This window comes from Aquarana catesbeiana, linkage group LG05 (genome assembly GCF_042186555.1).
Source record: "Aquarana catesbeiana isolate 2022-GZ linkage group LG05, ASM4218655v1, whole genome shotgun sequence".
Taxonomy (NCBI): domain Eukaryota; kingdom Metazoa; phylum Chordata; class Amphibia; order Anura; family Ranidae; genus Aquarana; species Aquarana catesbeiana.
In genome coordinates this window covers 184,632,227-184,645,956 of record NC_133328.1, presented here as the reverse complement: position 1 = coordinate 184,645,956, position 13,730 = coordinate 184,632,227, and the positions used below count along the sequence as shown (strand labels likewise).

The 13,730-nt window shown below is 41.7% G+C and overlaps 1 protein-coding gene across 4 annotated transcripts in view; it reads left to right on the top strand.

The window, feature by feature from the left end:
* The window catches only part of ZDHHC3 (zDHHC palmitoyltransferase 3), a 135,047-nt gene that overhangs the window by 83,514 nt on the left and 37,803 nt on the right, over positions 1-13,730 (top strand). For all 4 annotated transcript variants that reach the window (XM_073630422.1, XM_073630424.1, XM_073630423.1 and 1 more), the window contains exons 5-6: positions 1,924-2,005; positions 7,072-7,202. In XM_073630422.1, coding sequence (XP_073486523.1) covers positions 1,924-2,005; positions 7,072-7,202 — 213 coding nt within the window. The remainder of the gene's footprint in view (positions 1-1,923; positions 2,006-7,071; positions 7,203-13,730) is intronic.

The following is a 13,730-nucleotide window of genomic DNA, read 5'->3' as shown; positions in this document are numbered from 1 at the left end:
GTGTCAAAGGGGTCTTAAGGCCCGTACACATGATCTGACTTTTTGACAACAAACATGCAAATTAGCTGTTTTGGGGCAACATCCGACCGTGTGTACGCTCCATCGGACAAACTTTTTTGGTTTTCATCGGACTTTTGTTGGCTGTGCGAACGGACAAACTTTGCGGCAACAAAAGTCCGATGGAGCAAAGTCCGATCGTGTGTACACAAAGCCATCGGACTTTTGTACAAACTAAAGTACCTGCCCGCGAGAATGTTTCACAGCGAGCACGAGAGGGAAAAAAACGGTGTGGGGGGGTCCCCCCAAAATCCATACCAGACCCTTATCCAAGCACGCAGCCCGGCCGGTCAGGAAAGGAGGTGGGGACGAGCCCCCCTCCCCCCCTCCCGAGCCGTACCAGGCCGCATGCCCTCAACATGTTGATGAGGACAAGGACCTCTTCCCGACAACCCTGGCTGTTGGTTGTCGGGGTCTGTGGACGAAGGGCTTATCGGAATCCGGGAGCCCCCTTTAATAAGGGGGCCCCCAGATCCCGGCCCCCCACCCTATGTGAATGAGTATGGGGTCATCGTACCCCTACCCATTCACCTGGGGGAAAAAGTGTCAATAAAAAAAACACACTACACTGGTTTTTAAAGTAATTTATTAGGCAGCTCCGGGGGTCTTCTTCCGACTTCGGGGGTCTTCTTCCGACTTCGGGGGTCTTCTTCCGACTTCTCCACTCTCTCCGGCCTCTTCTCCCGGTGTCCGGTTCTTCTCCCGCTCTCCAGTTCTTCTGCCAGGCTCCTCCGCTATCTTCTGCTCTTTTGCTAGCGGTGGCCCGGTGGTCTCCGTCATTTTGTTCCCTCTTCTCTTCTTCCGATGTTGACACAACGCTCTCTCCCGCTGTAATGCTGTGTGCGAGGTGCACAACGACTTATATAGGCATGGGGCGTGGTCTCCGGGTGATGTCACCCAGTGACCCCACCCCCTTATTACGTCACAGTCCCATCATGCCCAGGGACTGTGATGTAATTTCCTGATGAGCGAGACAGCTTGGCGCTGGCTCCCGCGACGGGGCTCGCAGGTGTCAAATCTCGCCAATACAGAAGTTGACCAAAGGGTGGCAGTAAAGAGCTGAAAAACCACGTGATTTGGTGAAAGTTGGATGAAAAAGTCCTGCCGTGTGTATGCTTAATTAGTTTAAGGTCAACGCCCTTTGTACAAAAATCCACGGGAAAGTTTGTACAAAGTCCTATCGTGTGTATGGGCCTTTAGAGGCATTTTCCCATTCTTTGTTTATGCCTCTGAATGCAGCTCTATTTCAGCTCTAGTGTCCATGCGCTTTGTGGTTCATATTTTAGAACAGCATTAAAGGATTTATATTAAAAAAATGCCCCAAACCTGTTTCCAGAGTGGAGATTACTGCCATAATTTACTTACATATGTGCATAGATGCATAAATTCCAGCGGCTAGAAGAAAGAGTTTACATGCATATGCTTTCAACACCATACACCTGTAAACGTGTGTAATTATGCACCAAAACAAGCATTTTTTTTACACTGGATTTTTCTGTCAGCTCCTCACTGAATGATCCAGTGTAGACTGGAGGATTTTAATATGCCTGTGTGAATGAAGCTTGACCTGTTTTTTGAGATATTGTCAAACCCTGGAGACCCGGAGGAAATGCCATAACCATACGATTAGCTGCCTGTAAGGGTAATTTTAACTGGGTGATAATTATTCTCTCTTCTGTTTTCACTATATATATATATATATATATATATATATATATATATATATATATGTATATGTATATATATATATATATATATATACATATATATATATATATATATATATATATATATATATATATATATAAAATTTTTATTTTTGTAGCTCTGCCTGTCGGCTAACATTATGTTGTTTTTTTTTTTCAGATGTATATAGCTCTCATCTCTTTGCACGCCCTAATTATGGTAGGGTTTCATTTCCTGTATTGCTTCGAAGAAGACTGGACAAGTGAGTAATAGGTTTACAGCTATCCAAAAATGTAATGTTTTACACACACGTAAAGCTGGTTTTGAAAGTTATTGATTTTGTTTGCTTTCATCATTCAGTTATTGAATGAATAGAATTTCTTGAACAAAAACCACTTTCACTGTTAGAAATCCGTTCATTTGTGAAACTAACGATTTTGAAAATCAAAGGAACTCATAAAAAATGTTTTTAAACAACATTCTTTAACTTCAACTGCTAAAAGAGCAATTATTACTGTGTGTACACAGACTTGTTAACTTTAGATTTGTGAAGATAAAAGAGAAAATGTGAAACCAAAGAACATATGGATATGATAAGTTTAAAACAGCAGGAGACCAAATGTTATTAAAAGACGATTGTACCATGGGCTGTGTGTTTTTTTTTGTTTTTTTTTTTTTTGTCCAAATTATTTTGGACAAACCGTTTAGTTCTTTTTTTTTTTTTTTTTTTAGTGATTTTTGTGTCTAGGAGTGTTACATTTACTATTGAAAACCACACCAGAAGAGAGAGAGGAAATGGGGGACAGCTACTTCTAATGTATTTTGATGTATTCTAAAGTTTTTATAGCAAGTAATTGGGTGTCTCAGGAGTTTTTTTAGGGACCAGTGTGTAGATTCTCTAGTACCGATTGCCGTCCTGTCTTGTTTACGTATTAAAGCTAAACTCCTGGCAGGCAGTCTTGTGATTCAGGGATTCCTGCACATTCATGTCTGAAACCACCTTTAAACTAGATTGGAGCCCCCATCAGCATGTAATTGGATAGAGATGAGAGATTTTGTTTTTCTTTCACTAGGTGTAAAAAAAAATACTTTTTATTAATTCTTTTTTTTATTTATTGGACAGAATCCTATGCCTTCCCACAAGGGTTAAATGCTCATTTCTGCTAAGGGTACCAGTAAAAATCACTCTCCTTACATGCTACCAGTCCCCAAAGCCTCTTTTCTTTGGCCCTTCATTTGGCCGTTGGAGCTGTGTGCCACCAACAGTCCAGCCCACAACCTAGCATGTTGGAGAGAAGCGGTCATCTGCAGGAGAAGCAAGGGATAAGAGAAGTAGAAGTCATTTTTCCTGGTACCCTATGCAGAAATGTGCATTACCCCTTTGCAGTGACAGGTTAGCTTTTTAAAGTAGTTTATTTCATGTAACACTGAATAAGTTTCAATTTGTGTAGTCTAGTTACTGTCTCGCACACTTTTTTTTTCTTACCCCGCCTGCATATAAAACTTTCTCAACTGGAGTCCACAAAAGGGTCCCCAGGGGTTCCGCCGCATACTGTCATTGCAGCGGATTTATATCCAGCCAGTGGTGGCTTCTATGTTTCATTTGCAGACTGCAACACTGAGTATTACTAAGCAGAATGATATCAGCACAATGTTATTAAAGTAGAACTATAGGCAAAACTTCTTTTTTTTTTTTTTTAACTTTTGGCTAGAGTAAGGCAGGGTTATAATTCCTGTTAGAATTTTTTTTATTTTTTTGCCATCTGTGTCCCATTGGGACAATTTCCCTTTACTTCCTGTCCCATTGTCAAATAGGAAGTGAAAGCAAATTCTTTTAAATTAAGGTAATTCCTTGGGGACCCCCAGATCACCAGAACTAGTGTTCCCATTAGAAGATTTCTCCTCTGTTACTTTTCTGGGGACAACCCAAAATTTGGGATTTTCTTTTACTTTCACTTTCCAAGATAATGGAAGCACAGACAGCAATAAAAAAATTGCATGTGTTCTAGTCCCTCTCTACTCTATCCAAAACAAAAAAAAAACTGTTTTGCCTTTAGGTAAACTTTAAGTTCTAGAGCTTGACCATTGTCTTTGAGTATGTTTCCACTGCAATGCTGCTTGCTCTTCCTCCCACTGCACACTCATCGTTCTGCTCCACTTTTACTTTAATTCTGCCTCTCTGCTCCCTACCACTAGGTTTAGTTGACTTGACTGTGAAGAGGGGTATTTGGCTCCTTTCAGCAGAGAGTATAGCCATAAGCTCGGGGTCCTCGCTCACTGTACCACAGTTGTAGCGGGGGTCTCTGTCTTGTCAAGTACATTGGGCACGACACTATTCTATAACACACTGAACATCAAAGCAAATTTTGTATCGTCACTGAGCATCATAGGAATGCCAAGTCATTTTATAAATTTTTCTTTTATTATAACTACAACTTACCAATTTCACGAACCTGCCGGTAAGCTGTAGCTCAGAAAATAGTTTTAATGGTTCCCTCGGGCTTCAGTGTTATATTTGAGGGGTTCTCCAGGGAAAAAAAAAAAGGTTGAGAAAGGCTTACATAAAGTGACGCAGAAAGACCCATTACACTACAATGCATGTGTCAAATTTTAGTAAAGGTCATGTTAAATTATAATAGCAGAGTGAGCCTGGGCCAGGAAATGGGCTGTTCACTGTGTTTTATCAAGGAGGCTTTGAAGTGTCCATAATTTGGACATATCTTGTTGGATGGAATTCAGCAGTGTGACATCTTTCATTTCATTTATTTGTTGTTGGTGTGGGAACGCATATCAGGTGTTTGCGGCAGCATATAGTCTATTTATATAGATTTATTCTTATTTTCATTGTGTTTATCATTTCCCAAGGTAAAGTGTAACTGTACTATTCTATAAAGTTCAGTTCTCTTCTCAGCTTCCTCGCCCTTCTGATTTAAAAGTATCCCACTTTCCCCCACCACAGAGGCACACTTAGTGAAGTGCCACAGCCTGGTGCAGTCTTCATATCACTTCATCAAACTATCCCATTCCTCTGGCTACATCTGTGCAGTCGATCCTTTGCCTGCATGTGAAGATTGTGCCAGGCCATGACTGTGAACTTTAGATAAGTAGGCAGTGGGACAGCAGAGGATAAGTTGTAGATGTACAAGTTACAAATAAAGAACACTATGCCTTATACTGTGTATACAGTGTGCACAGTGTGTGTGTATGTATATATGTGTGTGTGTGTATGTGTGTATATATATTATATATATTACACATATACTTTTTTAAATTTTTTTTTTCTTTTACACACACCATATTGTCAAAATTATTACCTGCCTTCACACGCACGTGAACTTTAATGACATCCCAGTCTTAGTCTGTAGGGTTCAATATTGAGTTGGCCCACCCTTTGCTGCTATAACAACTTCAACTCTTCTGGGAAGGCTGTTCACAAGGTTTAGGAGTGTGTCTATGGGAATGTTTGACCAATCTTCCAGAAGTGCATTTGTGAGGTCAGGCACTGATGTTGAGCGAGAAGGCCTGACTCGCAGTTTCCGCTCTAATTCATCCCAAAGGTGTTCTATCGGGTTAAGGTCAGGCCAGTCAAGTTCCTCCACAACTCGCTAATAGAGTTATTTTGAGGACAGCAAATTTGCACTTATACAAGCTGTACACTCACTACTCCTAGGATTTTTTCCGACGGATGTTGGCTCAAACTTGTCTTGCATACACACGATCACACAAAGTTGTCGGAAAATCCGATCGCTCTGAACGCGGTGACGTAAAACACGTACGTCGGGACTATAAACGGGGTAGTAGCCAATAGCTTTCATCACTTTATTTATTCTGAGCATGCGTGGCACTTTGTCCGTCGGATTTGTGTACACACGATCGGAATTTCCAACAATGGATTTTGTTGTCGGAAAATTTTATATCCTGCTCTCAAACTTTGTGTGTCGGAAAATCCGATGGAAAATGTGTGATGGAGCCTACACACGGTCGGAATTTCCGACAACAAGGTCCTATCACACATTTTCCGTCTGAAAATCCGACCGTGTGTACGGTGCATTAGTCTTTTTGGGGATGTCTCTACCAGCTTTGCACATCTAGAGTGAAATTTTTGCCCACTCTTCTTTGCAAAATAGCTCAAGCTTTGTCAGATTGGATGGAGAGCGTCTGTGAACAGCAATTTTCAAGTCTTGCCACAGATTCTCAATTGGATTTAGGTCTGGTCTTTGACTGGGCCATTCTAACACATGAATATGCTTTGATCTAAACCATTCCATTGTAGCCCTGGCTGTATGTTTCGGGTGGTTGTCCTGCTGGAAGGTGAACCTCCGTCCAACTCACGTCTTTTGCAGACTCTAATTAATTTTTCTTCTAAGATTGCCCTGTATTTGGCTCCATCCATCTTCCCATCAACTCTGACCAGCTTCCCTGTCCCTGCTGAAGAAAAGCATTCCCATAACATGGTGCTGCCACTACAATGTTTCAGGGTGGGGATGGTGTGTTCAGGGTGATGTGCAGGGTTTGTTTTCTGCCACACATAGCGTTTTGCTTATATGCCAAAAAGTGCTGGCCTGAGCACCTTTTTTCACGTTTGCTATGTCTCCCACATGGCTTCTTGCAAACTGCAAATGAGACTTCTTATGGCTTTCTTTCAACAATGGCTTTCTTCTTGCCACTTTCTATAAAGGCCAGATTTGTTAAGTGCACAACTAATAGTTGTTCTGTGGACAGATTCTCCCAACTGAGCTGTGGATCTCTGCAGCTCCTCCAGAGTTACTATAGGCATCTTGGCTGCTTCTCTGATTAATGCTCTCCCCGCCCGGCCTGTCAGTTTAGGTGGACGGCTATGTCTTGGTAGGTTTTCAGTTGTGTCATGCCATGTGATCAGTGCCCTGATTATGAGTGTAAATGTCCTCTGTCACACTTGCCGGTTACCGGCTCTTCTTTCCTCATGCTGTGACCGCTCGCGAGGAAAGGAATGCCAATAACCGACATGTGGTTAGCTGTGATTGGACAGCTGATCACATGGTAAAGGGCTGCTGTGATTGGCCCTTTATTTCGGTCTGTGATCAGCTGTGTCCAAAGGATACATTGATCCCAGAGCGCGTGCCTGATGTTCGTCAGAGAACTGCCTCTTATGTTAGAAGCTTACCCCTTTTACCTATTGTTCCGAAGACTACTCTAAAATCTGGATTATGCCTCACTTTCTTTTCTTGTATAAAAAGAGCCATGGAGAGGGTGTAACCCTTCCACACGCTATCCAATACTAAACTTGCTTAGAGATATACTTTTAAGTAGATATCGCTGTACTTATCCAGGCTTCTTTTGTTTCTACAGAGTGCAGCTCGTTTTCACCACCAACCACAGTCATCCTACTTATTTTACTTTGTTTTGAGGGTCTACTCTTCCTCATATTCACTGCTGTTATGTTTGGGACACAGGTACATTCCATATGTACTGATGAAACGGTAAGTACTTTTATGTAAATATTCAAATCATTTTTTTTTTTTTTTTTTACTTGGTCAGTGGAGCTTGATTAGTAGGTATGGCTCTTTGTGGAACAATCCATGTCAATACATTTTTACTGTTTTCTTTTGTTTTTTTGTTTTTTTTTTTTTGTCCGGGTTACCATGTATCTTGCCATTTGTATCACCAAGTAGTCATTTCTTAAAGCAGGTGTTACTTGTCATTGTTTGTCTATTTTCAACATTACTGTGCTACATGGTGTTTTTACTGTAATTACTGCCTTAAGGGCCCATTTACACCAGAACGTGGTACGGGAAATCCGCATTCCATGTGCGTTTCCTGGAGCACGTTTAACATGCACTGGGTTTGCAATCTGCTGCAGGTGTCAGTGTAATCATAACGCCCCAAACGCAGTTCGCAAATGAAATGCCTTTGCCTGCACCGGATCATGTACCGTGCGATTTGGTTACAGTGCACTTTTAAAAGTAGTGCATGTATTACTTTTGGTGCAATCCTAGCCCATTCTGAAAATCGCATCACACTGGAACACAGAGCGCGTTCCTTTGCGATTCCGGTGTGAACTGGCACTAAAGCGTATTCTACCCCAAAACAAAATTTAATTTATTACAGTTGACCAGTCCTTTAAAATACCCAGTAACACACTTCCTGTCTGGCTCCAGTCAATTGGAAGAGCAACAGAGACACCTTTTGGACAGCTGCATTGTCAGTTTGGGGAAAGTTTAGTGTTAGATGCACTAGCAGATTTAGTTGGCAATGACTAACAAATTAACCACTTGTGGACCGCCCCATGCACATATATGGCGAAGGGTGACTGCTCTGCGACAGATCATGTACATGAGCCGGCATTTCCAGGTAGGGGGCGCACACACCCCTGCTGCCACGTCTGTGATCTGATTCGGTACAGAACAACCTGCTCAGTAGGTCCCGGACAAAGATTTATGGCCAGGACCTGCTGATCGGCTTAGCAAATCACAGTACAGAGCCCTGTGTTTACTAAAAACATCTATTAGTAAAAGCAGCACATAATGCACACTTTACATTTGTCAGGCACACAGTTAACCCTTGATTGCCCCTAGATGTTAAACCCTTCCCAGCTAGTGTCATTAGTACAGTGACAGTGTATAGCATTAGCACTTTTCCCAAAATTTTTATTCTTTTTTTGTTTAATAAAAATTTTTAAAAAACAGTGAAAAGAAATCTCCACTTGTGTGTAAACAATGGTAAAAATGTCATTTGCGTGCAGTGTTGCATGACCTCACAAAAAATGCCCTGGTCATGAAGAGGGTAAAACCTTCCGGAGCTCAAGTGATTAAAGCTGAACTCCGTTTTCTTTTTCCTTTTTGCATAAAAGTTTACATGAATGAATAAAGGCTGATCGTTGTAACCACACCTGCAAGTGTTAAATGGTTTGTCTCAATATTCTAACTGGCACTGTTGCTGGACAGATTGGTCTGTTAAAGGTAACTGAAAAATAACTGACTTACTGGTCAGATCACCAGGCAAATGTAAGGGAAAAAAGAAAACTAATGCTGCCATCACATAAGGATTGATGGACTGCGATTTATTTAAAATTTTGCTTTTGGATTTAATAATTTAAATGTTGAAATGTGTAAGACTCAAAACAAAACATACATTTTTACCAAGCCACTGATGCTGTCAAGATAACGATGCCTTTATGATCAGATTTGAAAGCACACTCATTCATCTTTAACTGGTTCCCGACCAGCCGCCGCAGTTATACTGCGTCAGGTTGGCTCCCCTGGACAAGCCGTCGTAACTGTATGTCGGCCGCTTTAAGAGCACTAAGGGGCGCGTGTGACGACAGAGCCGATGCGCGTGCCCGGGGGTCATGATGTCCGCCGTGCAGTCGCTTCTGAGAAGGACAGTTCGGAGGTCTGTCAATGTAAATAGACAGATCTCCATTATGTCATGGGTGAAGAGACTGATCGTTGTTCTAATGCTTAGGAACAACAATCCGTCTCCTCTCCCAGGCTGTCCCATCCCCCACAGTTAGAAACACTCCCTAGGTAATACATTTAACCCCTTGATTGCCCCCTAGTATTATCTTCTTTTTTGCCAATGACATTTATACAGTAATCGGTGTTTTGTTTTGTTTTTTTAAAGCACTGATCGCTGTATAAATGTCAATGATCCCAAAAAAGTGTCCGATCTGTCCGTCGCAATGTCACAGTCCTGATGAAAATCGCAGATCACCGCAATTGCTAGTTAAAAAAAAAAAAAATAATAAAAATGCCATAATCCCCTATTTTGTAGACGCTATAACTTTTGCGCAAACTAATAAATATACACTTATTGCATTTTTTTTTTTTTTACCAAAAATATGTAGAATAAATATCGGCCTAAACTGAGGAAGAAATGTTGTTTAAAAAAAAATAAAATTGGGGGGATATTTATTATAGCAAAAAGTAAAAAATTATTGTATTTTTTCAAAATGTACGCTTTTTACGATTTGTGGGGAAAAAAGGACGTCAATTTTGTTTGGGTACAGCGTGACATGACCACGCAATTGTCAGTTAAAGCGACGCAGTGCCGTATCGCAAAAAATGGCCTGGTCATTGCGTCAGCAGCTACAAATACTGTAGCTGCTGACTTTTAATATAAGGACACTTGCCTGTCCATGCATCCCGCGATGTCAGCACCTCTAGCCGATTCGTCCATCGGCTGTGGGTGCAGGCGCCGGCATCTTCACCAAGGGAAACAGCGAATGAAGCCTGTTTCCTACTTCTCATGCGCAAGTTTTGCTGCGCTTTCTGAATTGTCCCGCTGTCTTCTGGGGCCTGTGTGTCTCCTAGAAGGCAGAGGGGGGGAAGGGGCCAGACATTTCGTAGATCACCCCGATCGTTGTGCGACCTTACCTGAAAGTGGGAGCGGGTACCTGGACAGGCAAATAAAGTGTATTTTATGCTGTTGTATCCCAAGCTATTTTATTGTTTTTAGTCTTTTTTTTTTTTTTTTTTTTTTTTTTTTTTTTTTTTTGTAATTTTGTCATATTTCAGGGTTTACTTTGGTAAAGCTTTCTTCTTCTTCTTTTTTTTTTTTTTTTTTTTTAAACCATATTTTGATTCCACTGATCCCAGTGGTGAAATATGTATGATCATGTGTATGTTTTTTGGTTTCTTCAAATCTTCTTTACTTCCGTTGAATTTCTTTTTAGTAAGGTGGTTGTACATGGGCAAGTGATGTATTTTATTTGAGCATCATTTTTGTGTACGGAGCGATGCAGCATCTACTAAAGCCTCTTGGGTCCTTGTGCTATGGGCTATAGGCTATAGCACTTTAATTTGGGAATAGTGTAAGATTATGTAGCCACTTCTTTAAGGGACATTTTTTATCTTGCCGTATCCTAGTTTTTCAGTCACTCGTTTCATTTTCATACATTTATGTATATTTCCAGAACATTTATGCGAATTTGGAAGAGATTTTTAATTGCCATATGCACAAATTGTATAAATTACACCAGGGGTCAGCAACCTTTTTCCACTTATGGGGCCGGATTCAATGTATGTGAATGCATGGAGGGCCGCATTCACCTGCTAATAAAAGAAGATGATAATAATAATCCTAATATAGTAATAACAACAGTATAGGTTTATCTCACTTTAAGGTGCTTCACCAATTCAAAGCCAGTTCACTCTGAGGGAGCATGTGGCTGGGGATTCAGATTTTACTGCCCCCTCCCCCATCCTGGCACCCAAGGATGGCTAACATCAGCCCTGCCAGCCAGCATGGTCTGGAGAGTGGGTTCCTGCCCTTAGTGGAGATGGGGTTCTCGAACCCAGTTGAGAAGGGGTCCCTGTCCCCAGGGGAAAAGGGGTCCCTGTCCCTAGGGGTGATGGATCCCTAATAGGTCCCCCCCATTGCAGTGTCCTCTGTCTCCCTTCACATCACTCACATAGTGTCCTCTGCCCCCTCCCCCCATAGCAGTTTCCTGTGCCCCCTAAAGCAGTGTCCTCTGTCTCACACTTTTCACATTAACCGGCTGGTGATTGGTTGCTAGTATTGCCTGGCAACCAATCACCTACTGTTTAATGTGAAAAGTTAACTCCGGCATTTCCCACCCCCATCTAGTCCTGTGATACCGGCCCTGTCCAATGAAGAGGAGAGCTGCGAAAATGTCCGTGGGTCGGGTGCTCGTGAATTCATCACTGACGGACTGGACATTTAGCGGTGGCGGGCCGTAGGTTGCCAAACCTTGGTTTACACATTCAGGAAACATTGCAGAATACATAAATGTCACCACATTGCAAACATTCTGATTAGATTTATGAGAATTTGTTCTTTTAAACCCTTTTCATCTTCTTGAACTTTGTTAGTATCATCAACCTGTTAGCTTCTTCAACTAAAAACAAGAAGTAACTTTAAAATCGCATGCCACGTTGCATTCCTTGTACTTTTTAGCTCCCATGAGGGTGAAAGCAAGGATTGTCTTGCTGGTTTTTTTTTTTTATTTTATTTTTTTAAGTACAGTTATGAAATGCACAGAAGCAAATGTTCATGCAACACAATTCGGACCACACTTTACTGTAGCATGGGTCTATCGGAAATGCAACAATTCGTTTTAAATCCACAAGGCAAAAATTACTTACTGTTATGGATAACACAGTTCTTATAGCACTTTTAGTCATTTTAATTCAATTGAAGAACAAATGAGCACTGTCATCAAAACCACACTACGGATGAGCCAAAGGCAGATAATGGGATAATTTTAAGGATGCTTCTAGTTGTTTTAGAGTTGGGCAGCAGTTTACCTTGTGATTAAATTTGTTGGTGGATTTGGCAGGCCAAAGCATAGACATGCCTACAGGGAAAATACTGTATACAGACTGTATACAGACCAAATGTATTGCATTTATAATGTTGCGAATGATGGCAGTAACTTCTACTATACCTTTTGCATGAGATGTCTTACTTTTGTCTATATAAACATAACTTTGTAAAGATTGATGATGGGAGTTAGACAATCTGAATGGGGGAGGCCGTGTGTGTTGGCATAATTGGGGAAGCAACTGCACCTTGGTAATATAGGGAGGTAAAATGTGAGTTTGGACAAGGTAGTGCAATTGTACAGTGTGAGATTATGCTGAAGGGAAACCAGGTTGACATTGATGCAGGATAAACTCCACTGTTGTGGGGGAATCTACCTGGACCTTATTGCTATTAGTGGTGGGTTTTACACCAAGTGGAGATGGGAAGACCAAGGAAACAGAGAAGACTCTCCAACTGAACCTCATCAGCAATTGATCATAACAAATACATTACAAGTGAGCAAGTCCTCATTTTGGCATGCAGATTTCAGTGCCAATCTTTTGACACATTGTAAACTGACCCACAAACTTTTATCTCATGATGTTTTCTATGCGGTCCAACTTTTTCCCCACAAGGCCGTCTTTAATATTGATTGGACCCTGGGCAAACATTTTCTTAGGTCCTCTCAAATCCACTTGTCAACTATTTTCAGGCAGTGTAGGCTCAAGAGGCAGCTGCTTTGGGCCCCACAACAATGTCTGGGCCCAGGGCAGCTGCCACTTTTGCCCCACCTTAAAGACGGCCCTAACTAGATTCACCTTGATGGTGTTTCTCTTTTGTGATCGTTTAACTTGCACATAAGGTAGGATTAGTGTTCACATTTAGTTGCAGTTTAAGAGGTTTTGCTGATATTAAAGGGTAGGTTTAGACTTGAATTAAACTTTTTGCTTTTCCATTTAGTGCAATGCAACAGATTCACTTTAATGCCTGCCATTGCATCAGCATATACTCACCTTTCTTGTGATCCCATTCTGCTCTGTTTGACAGCCATGGGAAATAGCTGGTACATCTAATTATAGGGAACCTGTGACTTACTCCCCTTTCTTCCATGTGATAATTGTGGTGCTGTGTTATTGGCCACTTGGTTGTCACATGGAGTGAGTAGAGATTCCTCAGACTGCTCCTCACTTCCACAGGTGAATGGAAGGAGCAGCAGCAGAGCAAAAATATAAGTATGAGTTGCTTAAGGTGATGCCCTGAATAAGCAAAGCATGGATTCACTTTAAAGCAGAAGTTCAGGATTAAAAAACAAACATTCGTACCCACCTAGATGGCTGCAGCATAGATCCAGTGCTGCAGCTGTCCCTCTTTGCCTCTAGACTGAGAACTGAGCGATCAAAGACTGCTGATCGCTCAGTTCTCCGTCTTCACTGAGCAGAGAACAGTGACTGTCAGTCACTGGCTCTCTACTCTGCCCCTCCAGTGCTCTCTGTAGTGGGTGGGAGCAGCTGGCTCAGGCTCAGTGGCATGCTGAGAGGCTGATCAATCTGCTGTTCAGGCATCTGGGTGGATCCTGATATTATTGTCAGGATCCCTGCAGAGCCTGGACTGGCTCAGTGACATCAGCCGACAGCAGGCTTTAGCCTGCTATCGACTGAATCTGGGCCACAGTAGAACAGTAATAAGTGCACTAATGTGACCCAGAAGAGAAATATGACCAAAATCGCTTTGGCTATACTTTT